This window comes from Protopterus annectens, chromosome 17.part0, assembly GCF_019279795.1.
Source record: "Protopterus annectens isolate FY-2018-M chromosome 17.part0, PAN1.0, whole genome shotgun sequence".
Classification (NCBI taxonomy): domain Eukaryota; kingdom Metazoa; phylum Chordata; order Ceratodontiformes; family Protopteridae; genus Protopterus; species Protopterus annectens.
Window position 1 is genome coordinate 807,439,396 of NC_056751.1, and position 13,695 is coordinate 807,453,090.

Here is a 13,695-nt window from a genome sequence, read left to right on the forward strand (position 1 = left end):
CGAGAGGTATCCATCAGCACGTAATGCAATATCTATTGCAAAACAATCTTTTAACCAAAACCCAACATGGTTTCCGACCTAGCCACAGCACAGCTACAGCCCTATTATCTTTTACAGACACCATGAACAAGGCCAGAGATGCAGGATGCTATACAGCCTCAGTATTCCTTGACCTCTGCAAGGCCTTTGACACAGTGTCTCACCCCTTACTTTTGAACACACTGTCTAACTTAGGCTTCTCACATAACACAGTAAAATGGTTTCAGAGCTACTTCAAAGATCGCAAACAAGCAGTGAAATGGTCCAACAATCTCTCACCCTTTCTCCACAACCCTACTGGAGTCCCCCAAGGCTCCATCCTAGAACCCCTACTCTTCAACAATTTCACAAACAACCTTCATACTGCCTCTCACCCTGGGACCCTCATTCAATACACTGATGATTCCACCATAATTTGGACTGCTCAATCACTACCAGAACTACTCTCAAAAACTCAGCAGTCCTTTACAGCAGTCAAATCCTGGCTAAGAAATGCCCGACTCTTTCTTAATCAATAGAAGACAAAACTAGTACTCTTTCATAATAAAAACACCTCCCTTGTCACTGATTATTTCAACATCCTTGCATCTGACAGCACTGCCATAGAAATAGTGCAGGAAACCAAACTTCTAGGTGTTATCATTGACAATAAACTTTCATTTGACCCCCCCCCCCCCCCATATATAGCAAAATATAAAGAAAACTCATCAAAATCTGGGACTCTTAAATAGAAATAAACATTTCTTTACTGCAGCAACCAAAACTACCCTTGCAAAACCATTTTTACTTCCCTCCCTTCTTTATGGTGCCTCTATCTTAACTAACTCATGAAATTCTACCATAAGCAAGTTGGAACAGTGCTACAACAAAATTGCAAAGCTTGCCACAAACTCTAAATATCACACACACCACTGTAAACCACTCCTACAATTAAACTGGCTTGAACTACCCAACCAACTTGCCTTTATTCTGCTATCCACCTTGCACAACCTTATTTTCAAGCCTACTGCCTGCCCTGCACTAGCCAATCTAGTCATACCTTACACACCAAATCGATCCCTATGATCAGAAGACAAAAATCTCTTTAGCTATCTCAAAACCCACAAGAAAACCAGGGCACTCTGTATTCATACTCAGTCTCTCTCTCTATACTTTGGAATTCACTACCTCTAGCTACCAAGTCTATACCTGGCCTAACCCATTTCAAAGCCTCTTTAAAATATAATCTCAAAAATACATGTCTCTGCTCCTGCATAAAGCCTGCCTAATGCGCAGGTCTTCCTCATCTGTCACATTTCAACCCTTCACAGACTGCAAGATCCTAAAGCTCTTCTAATTCCTTCTCTGCTTCTATACCATATCCTTAAGCTACTGCTCAGGCTTTATTGCTTCTATTCTTCTTAACTCTCTCTCGCTATATGTCTGCATCACTAACTTTCTGGCTGCTATTTTCCTAACTGAAACTAACATTCTATTTTGCATGTACTATAACAGTCAGTGTCACACATTGCACTACCTATGTACTTTTTTTTTTGGACATCATCTACATCATATATGATGAGAGTGACTATTATCATCTGTAACTCATTCCCTCCAGTACAACTCTTTTGAGTGTGTACCTTTAACTCCTAGTGGGTGTGGCCTGAACCTTTAAAACTGAAGTCATCACCTTACAATTCTAACAAATACTCATTGACAGAGGTCAAATATCAATGCAATTGTTTTTGCCATCATGTATGCTTCAAGATAAAATATTCTGATACCTTGTATGTAGCATGGTTTTGGCATTATTAATGCAAGTATGAACAAGTCATATATGACGCCTAGAGGAGCAGTAGGAAGTAACTGCAGATGCACCTGGAGACGTCAGTCGGATGTAATGAGAATTGTCTAAATGTGTAGCGATTTATTACAACATCTTGTAGCAGTTTGTTCTTTCAACTTATTTTTTGTATAGTATTTCTAATGTAATCTTTATTGTATTGGATTATACTGTATTTGTATTGTACTGTATGTGAAGCTTTTCTGCCCGGGCCTCTACTGAAAACTGATTCTATAGACCTAGTCAGACCATCCCGGTAAACAAATGTCAAATAAATAAATTATTTAAATCTGTCCATGATTTTGGACCTTTGCCCTTTCATTATTCATAGGTAAGTAGTAGGCTAGCTCCCCTTGTGGGCCATTTTAAGTCTAGACAATGTTCCACAATGGTGAGAAACAAACTCTGTACCTTGCTTTTTGTGAAGTAAACACCTTAACCGTTATGCTAACCCCCAACCCCTATTTTTTTTTTATTTTTGGCTTTTGTGCTAAGAGATTGAGAGGCATGGCAAAGAGAAATTACTTTGATTCTACTGCAACAGGAATTCGAAGATTTCAGAACATTCTTAATGTCTAAAGCTTCATTGAAGGTGATCATGAAGAAACACACAAATCTACAGGAACAAATGATACACCTGAGAATGAAAGAAATTCATCTACAATGGAAAGAATTGAAGTAGAAGAATCAGCAGTTACCGACCAAATTTAAAGACTATGAACAGGACTTATCATATTACTTTCAAGAAATTAATGTTCTCAAGATGAAGAAAAAAGAATTTTAACAAAATAGCTAAAACTGAAAAAAAAAACAGTACGGAACAAGTTAAGCAGATTCCCATCTGAAGGAGGCTTGCAGGAGGGACAAAGAAGTAGAAAGCTGCTACTGTAAAGCACTGTGATGAGTTCAAATGAGAGAAAGAAAATTAGTTACAAGCATAAAATAAACAAATCAGCATCATTAAAAGTGAGCAAGGTAGTAAGAGTGTTGTCTCCAGCACCGTACAGAAGGAGAAATATATTTCCTGTCATCTCGGGGTCATACCTTGACTTCTTTAGATAAACAAGAGTCCATATGAATGTGCAGAATTTCCAGTTGTGTTCCAGCAACAAAAGCTTCCAGAACACTGCCTGCTTTGGTCCAGAAGAAGCCTGACCAGGCTGAAGGACATGTGATGACAGCATGAGAACAAAGTTATTGTCTGAAGTATCAAAGAAGACAACCAGGTATATACTCCAAGGAAAAATGTTAAGTCTTTATCCTGGGATAAAACTGGTGATCAGTTGCATAATGATGCTAAGGAAGAACCTGTGAAAAGAATACCAGTGTTATAGATTTAGTGGGCTAATATGTTAAAAATGTCATCAGTTTGGATATTTACCTAAAGACTGCTCCATGTTGTTTTGCTTGATGCAAAGTATGTAAAATACACAAATTAATGTATGGAAGGCATCTCAGTTTCTGCAAAACACTCTAGCAGAGTTATTTATCCTTGTGATATTTTTAAGTGACTAAATAAGCACAAAGATAATCTGCAGGAAAAAAGAAAAGTATCAAAACTGTAATTGGAGCTTTAGTGCTCCTCCCATAAAGGCTATCACTGGGGTGATTGGACAGATAATACGCTGGTTCTTCCCTTAGGAGGCCTGTATGCAGATTAGATATACATGAGCTACCTGACTGGAGGACGGGGGGGTGGGTACCACTCAGTGCATAATAAGTGGATGAGTCCCTAAATATGGATCAACTAACTTGGCCAATATGTTAACTCAGCCTTAGGTTCCGGTGAATGAGCTTGGGGGGGGGGGGCAATGTAATATAGGAGATGGCAATGAAGGATTTAACCCTGCTAGAAGCATTAGGTCTGCTATGACTTTTGAAAGGGCTAATCCTGTTACTTAAGGAAGACACATGCCCAGAGGCTAGATACTAAATATGGGTCTATATCACTTTATCGAAGACCTTATTTAGTTAATCGCTATTTGTCGATCCCACTTAATCGAAAGCTAACTTCACTAAATGATCTCTTCAGTGAAGTTTTTCTCTGGGAAAGAAAGTAGTTTGCCATCATCAGGAATTTGCCCATTTCCCCACTGTAGTGCAATCTTGGAGTTGGAATATTTAGTTAGGGGGGGGTATGGGCGGCCCAGCCCCCCACAATGGAAGTGTTGGGGCAAAGCCTCCCACTTTGCTGGGTTTTAAATTTTGTAGTTTTGTACCGGTGGGTAGGTGGTTGACTAGTTTCTTTCCCAGGGAAAAAATTTGCTAAAGAGATCATTCGGTGAAATTAGCTTTCGATTAAGTGGGTTCGACAAATAGCGTTTCACTAAATAGGGTCTTCAGTAAAGTGATATAGACCCACTAAATACAGCACAGAGGTTTTTTTCCCATTAGTTCAACAAAAGTAAATTTAAGAAGGAGCAGAGGAAGGGAAAGAATCAGTGAGCTCTCAAAGTCCTTTGTGCTACACAAATATGTGGAACGTAGAACAGCTTGCAGGAGTTTTCTGAATTTGCCTTGAATAAAGGAGATGAAGCTTTGAGCACTGTTGCTACCTGACTGAGCATTATGTGGATAAAGGGAGACTGCCATGCATTGTGAAGAGCCTATCTGTAATATGAATAGAATCTGCCATAGTACTGCATAGCTTGTGTGGGGATGTCAGTATACCTAAAGGGAAAAAGCTTTAATTGTATTCAGGAGGCTGGGCCTTTTCTAATCTGGTACTACCCATAAAGAGATTCACTTATACTGTTAATGGATTACAATCAAACCAAAAGGTTCAGTGTCAACTTTGCATTAAAATGTGTTGAAACTGCCCAAACCAAGATGCACTGTTTTATGTTTGTGAGACAAGTAAGGTCTGTTATTAGTTTGAGCAGCCTGTTTTTGGTTATCACCTTCAGAACAGCAAGTCAAGGCCTTAGTGGACTGTACAATAAAGCAGTATTTTTGCATAATGGACTGCAATGTGTGCTTTCTCAAGGTTCATAGCACCAGAGCTGTTACAGTACAGTGGCAGAGCTGTTGTGTAAGCTATGAGCTTTTATGATACTTGAATTCTGTCTTGACTTAATAAGGGTGAGCTCCCTTTAATCAGCACTACATGGTAGTTTTAGACAGAGGATATAACAAGTCCTTATAATCATCAGAGTTGTGTGTGTGTGTGTGTGTGTGTGTGTGTGTGTGTGTGTGTGTGTGTGTGTGTGTGTGTGTGTGTGTGTATGTTAGTAGTTTATTAGCCATTTTGGGCTAATTTCTATCTCTTTCATTTCCCTACTATAAAACCCACATTTGCAAGGTTTTTGCGTTTGTACACAGCTCAGCAAGCTCCTGCCTGGTGCCCTGCAGAGTTCTACAGTAACAGACAGACAAAAGAGAGACTTTGGAGTGATTATCATTTTTCTGCATTTTCTTGCTGCCTTTAGCTAATTCTGTCTAAAACACCGATTTTTTAGAGTTTCTGTGATTTAAAAAGCTTGTTTCAGCTACATATTGTACTTATTTTACTGCCTGCACGTTAACAAAGTCATTTTTGTGTTTAAATTGCCTGTTTAACTGCTGTAGGCTACACACTCAAGTGTGATAGCCATTTCTGTGCATTTAAAGTGTTTTTTTTATTGTATCTGCTTTATTTTCTGAAAAAAAAAATATATATATATACTTGTTTTCCCGCCTTCCTTAGCCAGTATAGTCCAGTTTTCAAGTTAGTGCTGAATTCAGGGCTGTGTTACAGGTTTCTGTGATTGCCCATACCTTACTTGGATAGAAGGAAGTTTCTCTGTTCACCTGTGAGAGAGGGGAGCTTTGAGCAGCCTATCTATCCCTGGAGGAGTGGTTTCAGCCCAGAAATTATTTGTTTATTGGCCAGTTTTGTCTAATTTCTCTCTCTTTCATTTCCCTGCTATAAAACCTGCATTTGCGAGATTTTTGCACTTGTATACAGCTCAGCAGGCTCCTGCCTGGAGCCCTGCAGAGTTCTACAGCAACAGGGAGACAAAAGAGAGACTTTGGAGTGATTATCATTTTTCTGCATTTTCTTGCTGCCTTTAGCTAATTCCACCTAAAACGCTGATTGTTTAGAGTTTCTGTGATTTAAAAAGCTTGTTCCAGCTACATATTGTACTTATTTATTGCCTGCACTTTAACAAAGTCATTTTTGTGTTTAAATTACCTGTTGTAGGCCAAACACTCAAGTGTGATAGCCATTTCTGTGCATTTAAAGTGTTTTTTTGATTGTATCTGCTTTATTTTCAGAAAAAAAAACAATAAACAAAATACTTGTTTTCCCGCCTTTCTAAGCTAATATAGTCCAGTTTTCAAGTTAGTGCTGAATTCAGGGCTGTGTTACAAGTTTCTGTGTTTGCCCATACCTTACTTGGATGGAAGGAAGTCTCACTGTTCACCTGTGAGACAGGGGAACTTTGAGCAGCCTATCTATCCCTGGAAGAGTGGTTTCAGCTCAGAAATTAGTAGTTTATTAGCCATTTTGGGCTAATTTCTCTTTCATTTTCCTGCTATAAAACTCTCATTAGCACAGTTTTGCACACCGGGCAGCGCTGGTTAGCTAGGGTTTAACTATTCCCGGCTCCACAAAGTCTACTCTTCAATTTTTCCCTTATAACTAGACAAACTTTCAACTTAAGCACTCAAACCATTCACTTCTCAGCCCAGCACTTGCTCAAAACACATAGCAAGCACTAATAAACCTTAGCACTAGACTCCCCTATACGGTAGAGATGGACACGGCTCTCTATTCGACCTTACCAGCCAATCAGTAAAACAGTTCACTGTACCTATCCAGGCATATCCAAGGGGCAGTTTCAGGTGTACTCTCCGGTCCAACTGGTGAATCTGGGCATTTTGAGGCAATGTTACAACTGCCTCATGTACACAGACAACCCTCTCCTCCTACCACCAAACACTAATACATGCAAAGGATGCAATTATACAGCCAAACTGGAGGCTAAGCTCTCTCAACCCAAGACTGTACCAGACAGTCAAGAGGAGAAGGGAATTACTTGCATCACACCACCAGTCTCACATAGACCTATGAAACCAGCACCGTCAAAAAACACACATAATTACATGAAAACATACTCAAAGGTTCTAAATAAAAATCTGCTAAAGCAACAGAGACCTCCAAAGTAGACATGCAAGCAACCTCCACCCCTCCCAACACAAACCATGAAACATATACTTCACAAAACCAGTCTGCCACGCAATCACAGCCCTTAAGACAAAACAACATACCCAACACACTAGTAATAGGTGACTCTGTAGTCAGGCACACTGATGTCCCACTCACTAGAATGAACAAGGAGATGGTCACTATTAGCTGCCTGTTGGGTGCCAGAATCTGCCACATAACACAAGCACTCAGGTTACGCCAAAACAAGAACAAATACGACTTTGTCATTGTCCATGTTGGTGTGAACAACCTGAGCCGTACCTTCCTGGAATACATGAAAAGAGACATGGAAGAGCTCTCTGATCATGTAGCCCAGGCCGGTATGACCCTGACCCTGAGTAGCATCCTGCCCTCACCAAAAATGATATCACAGTATAAAGAAAAAATTATCAATTTCAACAATTGGCTAAGCTTCTGGTGTCATTCAAAGGGAATCCAGTGTCTGTCAGCCTGGGATGACATGCTTGACAAGCCATGCTGCTTCGCTAGAGACAGCTTGCACCTGTCACCCTTAGGCTTTTGAATACTGGCCAAGACTCTTGCCACCCCCATAGTGCCTTTTTTAGGCAAGGCTCAAAAGACAAACCCACTGCTGTAAATAGCACAAGTAGCAAAAAACTGAGGGTAATGCTACTCAATGCCAGAAGTCTAAACCTCAAAATGCATGCACTCGAGGCACTCCTCAGTATGGAGAAAATTGATATATGTGCAGTAACAGAAACCTGGTTTAAGGCTCCAGAGAGCACCCTAGCACTACCAGGCTACAGTTCATACCATAAATTTCGGCCACAAAACCCAGACTGAAATCCAAAAGGCGAAGGCGTATCCATATTCATCAAGGATACCCACACCTCCAGGTTAGTGGCACAGCACGATGCTTCAGAGATCATCCACATGCAACTAACAATGGATAAAACTGCAATTCAAATTGTAGGTTGCTACAGATCACCCACCATGTCCCAGGACCCCCACTCCACATTTCTGGAAACACTGGGAAACATAAAGGTCCTACCAAACACCCTAATATTGGGTGATTTCAATTACCCAAACATTAACTGGGATAACTACTCAAGTACTAACTCCCTTGCCCAACATTTCCTAGAATTTATAAACTCAAACACCCTGGATCAACTGGTCAGCACCCCCACCAGAGGTGACAATATATTGGACATGGTCATCACCAATATGGGCAACCGGTGTTCCACACCGGAGGTCAACCCCTCGCTGGTTAGATCTGACCATAAACTAATCACTCTGGATATCCATATTCTGCCTCCACCCCCAGTTAAAGAAACCACAGTGAAAAACTTTTCAAAAGCAAACTTTGCGTTACTTAAGATGAAGGTGGAAAGTTTCAAAGCCCCCATGCTAAAGGATAACACTGCCCAAGCTGCAAAATCCTTTACTAATGCACTCTACGGACACCTACAAGATTGCATGGATCATGCTATCACAAGAAAAACCAAGACTCACTCCTCTAAGAAAAGGAAACCAGTCTGTTGGACCCCTGCCATAAACAAGCTATACAATATTAGGAGAAAACTAGTACAGAAAAAAAGAGTTAAATACCAAGAAGGGAAGACATCCCTGATCAGTATCAGATAGAATTAGATCCCCTCATAAAATCATCCAAGGCTAGCTTTGAAAGAAAAATTGCCAAGGACTCTAAAGATAACCACAAGGCATTCTTTAGCTATGTCAAGAATCTAAGTGGCAATTCTCAGATCTGCTCGGAGTTAGTGCAGAATTGCAAAAAATACACTGAACCAACCAATATCGCCAACATCCTGGCAGACAGGTTCAGTGCTAACTTCAAACCCCTCTCACCCCCAAAAGGGCCCATAACCATACCAGAAGAATGTAGACCCCCTGAAATCACAGACACTCAGGTTAAAACAGCCCTCTCCAAAGCCAAAAGCACAGCATCAATGGGACCGGATAGTGTCCCAGGCTGCGTCCTACACAAGCTCAAAGATGAACTAACCCCTCACCTAAACACACTGTTCAAACTCAGCCTCTCCACAGGCTATGTGCCCATAAAGTGGTGCACAGTAATGGTTATTCCGCTTCACAAAGGTGGAGCCACAAGAGACCCCGGCAACTATCGCCCTATAAGCCTGACTAGCTTGGTCTGCAAGGTTATGGAGTGCATCATCATGGATCTCATTAACAGAGAAATTGGAAACCTCCAAACACTGGACCCTACCCAGTTTGGCTTTGTTAAGGGCAGATCATGCCTCCTAAACTTGGTGGACTTCTTTGAGGACATGCTCCACCTAAAGAAAACCATATCCTTATGCTGAGTCACAGAAGTGGGCAGCATGAAGTATAACCATTATTATGCTGAGTCAAAGCAGTATGCAGCACGAGGTGTAACAGCATGCTGAGTCACAGCACAGTGCAACATAAGGTGTATTAGTTATCATGCTGAGTCAGAGCAGAATGCATTACCAGGTGTAAGTGTTTATCATGCTGAGTCAGAGCAGTATGCAGCATGAGGTGTAACCACTATCATGCTGAGTCAAAGCAGTGTGCAGCGTGAGATGTAACAGTTATCATGCTGAGTGACAGCAGTGTTCAGCATGAGGTATAACCATTATCATGTTGAGTCAAAACAGTATACAGAATGACGTGTAACCATTTTCATGCTGAGTCAGAGCAGTATGCAGTACAAGATGGAACAGTTATCATGCTGAGTGAGAGCAGTGTACAGCATGCGATGTATCAGTTATCATGCTGAGTCAAAGCAGTATGCAGCATGAGATTTAAGAGTTAGCATGCTGAGTCAGAGCAGGGTGCAGCACGAGGTGTATCAGTTATCATGTTAAGCCAGAGGAGTGTGCAGGATGAGGCATAACCATTATCATGCTGAGTGAGTGCAGTGTGCAGGATGAGGTATAACCGTTATGCTGAGTGAGAGTAGTGTGCGGCACAAGATGCAACCATTATCATGCTGAGACACAGCAATGTGCATCAGAAGGTGTAACCATTATCATGCTGAGTTACAGAAGTATGCAGCACAAGGTATAACTATTATTATAAAATGCAGCAAAATTCTATGCAAACAAATTCACGACCGCAAAACGTAAGTAATAAACGAATACTAAAGAAATAAAGTGGTTGCAAAACATACAGCTCTAAAAACATAAACTATTTATTCAGTAAAACAATGTAAGTTCTTTCACCACCTTCCCCGTGGCTTCTTCAGACCATTAAAACTATAAAACATTTACAAAGCCATTTAAATACCATTTCACTTACTTTTTGTAAATTAGGTTCACATGCTGCTTGTATTTTCTTCCTATAACTCTCAGTACTAGCAAACACATGCTTCCTAGCACAGCTTACGTCATTCGTCTTTTAGCCCAAGATTTTTTTAAAGATACATTGCTTTCATAATACAAAAATCGGCTATTGCTATTTAATATAATTTTTTATATATACTTAAATATCCCTAACTCTAATATTTCATTAACATGTGAACCATATCCACTAATATCCACCATATAAAACATTCTGATAATTTAAAATACATAGAAATAGTAAAGAACTTGGCATCGGCTTCCTATTCCTGTTATGCTTGGACCCCCATGGGTCCATTTAACACTATGATCATCCTGCATGTCCCTAACCACCACAATTCATTATCCAGCATAGACATCATGCCAAAAACCCAAGTACGAAATAAAATATTTACATATTCATATACCAACTGATTATAAAACGTGATTTCCACATACGTGGGTACCCTTACCCATATTTTGCATTCCATATTCTGCTGCATAAAAATCATTTTATCTTTTATATTCATGAAAAATGTACTGTCTCATAACTTAAATATTGAATGCATTAAGAAAAAGTAGACATATATATTAACATAGACATCATTGCAATATTGTTAGGCATTCTATGGTACATCAGCCTTATTATAAACTAACCTTTATTCCAGGTTAGGAACACTCACTGTGAATGCATCTGGCTATGAAAACCCTAGGTACGTTCATAACCTACCTTCCATGTCTGTGTTACACTACATTTTTCATTCTATCCATCAGCCACTATGTTACTAAATTATATGTAGAGGGAAAGTAGCTGGAATGCTCATAGTGGCTGATGGATAGAATGAAAAATGTAGTGTAACACAGACATAGAAGGTAGGTTATGAACATGCTATGCCAGAAAAGTAGTTAAATCACAGGCCTTTGTTCAGGGTTTTCTTTTGTAGTCCAAGAGGAATTGATAGTCCCTTCCCCCCACACTACTGCAGAGGTGTTAAAACTGTCACTGCACTGAGAGACCTTTGCAGAATCAATTCCTCTTGGACTACAAAAGAAAACCCTGAACAAAGGCCTAGGATTTAGCTACTTTTCTGGCTGTAGCTAGATAACTTCTAAGTATAGTGTAAAACAAGCTCTGAGCTAAACATAAATTAAAGACAGAAAAGAAGCAGTCCTTTTTACAGAAGGTAAAGAAGGTAACAGTGACTCACACAAATCCTATTACATGTCAACGGCATGGGAATTCACAGTTGCTTTCTTATGTCTGGCGTGAGTCATACAAAGCATTGTGGGAAAGAAAAATGGTTGCGGGAGAACAAGATCATATTGATACATCAAGCCCCATTGATAGCCATGTTGTGGAAAACAGGTTAAAATTACAAATAAAGCACTTAGAGTGACTTTGATGTGTTAAAATAGGTCAGAAAACTAAGACAAAGTGAAAAAAATATTTTTTTAGTTTTAGGGTGGAGTTTTCCTTTAATGTTTCTATCATAGTTGCAGTGTCATTCCTCTGCCCATGACCATCACATATGTGGGAATCACTTCATTGCCTAAGTATTGTACTGCATCAGCCGCTACACCTTCATTTTTTTCTTACTTCTCCTTCCTCCTTTTTATGTTCTTCATTCTCCTTAACTGACAGCTTGCATGCTGTATGATTCTTCCCCTACCCAATCACTTTTTTTTTGTCTCTATTTTTTAGGTTACTTTGTTGAACTCATCTAAAAGTATCACAATACTTCATGGATAAAAGCTGAATTAAACTCAAAATGATTTTTGTTCTAATTTTTGCAGCATGTTTTATATATAAAGTAAAATAAAAAAATATTAAATCCCAAACAGATACGTCATCATACCCTAATTTACAAACTCAGCTAAAGGCTCATCTCCAGAAGCTCAACAAATGTCACTGCCTCGCATCTACCACATTAACCCACTTGTGGTTCTTTCCTCATTCCGTCTGTTACTAAAGTACACTCCTTGCAGTTCTCACTTCACTTCACCTTATCTGCCAGCCATAGCCTTAGAACTAACAGCTGGATTCACTTATTTTTACACTCACTTCTTAAAACTGATCTTACTCAACTTGTCTTATCTTTATTGTAAGTAGTTGTATAATATTAATGCACATACTCCTTACATGCTTGTTTTATTGCCAATAATTGTATATTGCTACAGTATATGTTCTTTAGAATCTTAGTCAGTTTTTACTTAAATGTAAATATCACTGCTTTTGTATTTTCTTTCTGTTTTTCCCAGGCTGAAACTGAAATTGAACATTTGTGATCTGTGTTCTATTCCAGTTAACACATTTAAAGTAAAATAAAATAAAAAAAATACATCCTAGGTGAAAATCATCCTTGCATAGCACTAATTAAAACAAAGCTGAATACAACACAAAAAATAATAGCCCGTTATACGGAAACTGAATTAATAAATTATCTTACCTGGTGCATCTCTGTACAGCTCCTTTATTTCACTGCAGCTTTTTACATTACCAGTAGGGAGTTTAGAGTTATAACCTTTAAAATTTAAAGAGAAATTAAATCTTAAGCAGTGCACTTTGTTTTAATTTAATGCTAGGAATGCATACAAGTAAAAACACTCTCTTTATTACTTCATGCTGATTTATGTATACCACCAGTCAAGAAATACTTATGTAAGCATAACATTAATGGCTTGCAAGTTACTGATGTTTGTAAGTTATATTACACTACAACAGTTACCAATCTATAGATACATGGCTCCCCAAATTAGTTTACAAAAGCACACTGAAAAATACTAGCATAATGTAAGTATCCAGAAATAAAGGTTTAGAAGCTGGGAAATTAAGGTTTAATCGATTTTTTTCTTAGACTAGACAATCATTTCCATCTCGGCACAGATAACCTCTCTACTGAATATAATCCTGTCTGGGTCTCAGAAATACCAGTAACAGGACAAACATGCCTGAAGGCAGACTCTAGCATGGAACGGTGCTGTGAAGCATCACTGGTGAGATACGTTGTCTTTCCTCCCAACACAATGACACAATGCTCCTGAGATCTGATTCCTGGACGTGAGTCACTATTCAACTCATTTAGAATGTACATGAGGCAGTGCAAATATCCTTTTTGTTTATTTATATATATCTTTTATAACTATTTTGTGTTTTTACAAGGTAAGTGGATGGTCCCCAGACTGATTCACTTACAACCCAAGCTTACAATAAAGTATATACAGAACTAAGTGCAGAAGCACTTTCTTCCAACCAATGACTTCCACCAAAAAATCCCCAATGCTAAACTCGTACAATACGCAGATGACTCTACTATCATCTGCTCTGCCAAAATTCTCCCCATATTAATAAACCTTATTCATGA

At 39.2% G+C, this 13,695-nt stretch overlaps 1 protein-coding gene across 1 annotated transcript in view; it reads right to left on the reverse strand.

Annotated features, from left to right (window-relative positions):
* The window catches only part of LOC122791533 (intelectin-1a-like), a 175,315-nt gene extending 161,890 nt beyond the window's left edge, over positions 1 to 13,425 (reverse strand). The window contains exons 1-3 of the mRNA XM_044059275.1: positions 13,263 to 13,425; positions 12,781 to 12,855; positions 2,906 to 3,021 (exon numbers count right to left, since the gene is read on the reverse strand). Coding sequence (XP_043915210.1) covers positions 2,906 to 3,021; positions 12,781 to 12,855; positions 13,263 to 13,425 — 354 coding nt within the window. The remainder of the gene's footprint in view (positions 1 to 2,905; positions 3,022 to 12,780; positions 12,856 to 13,262) is intronic.
* Positions 13,426 to 13,695: the final 270 nt, after the last annotated feature.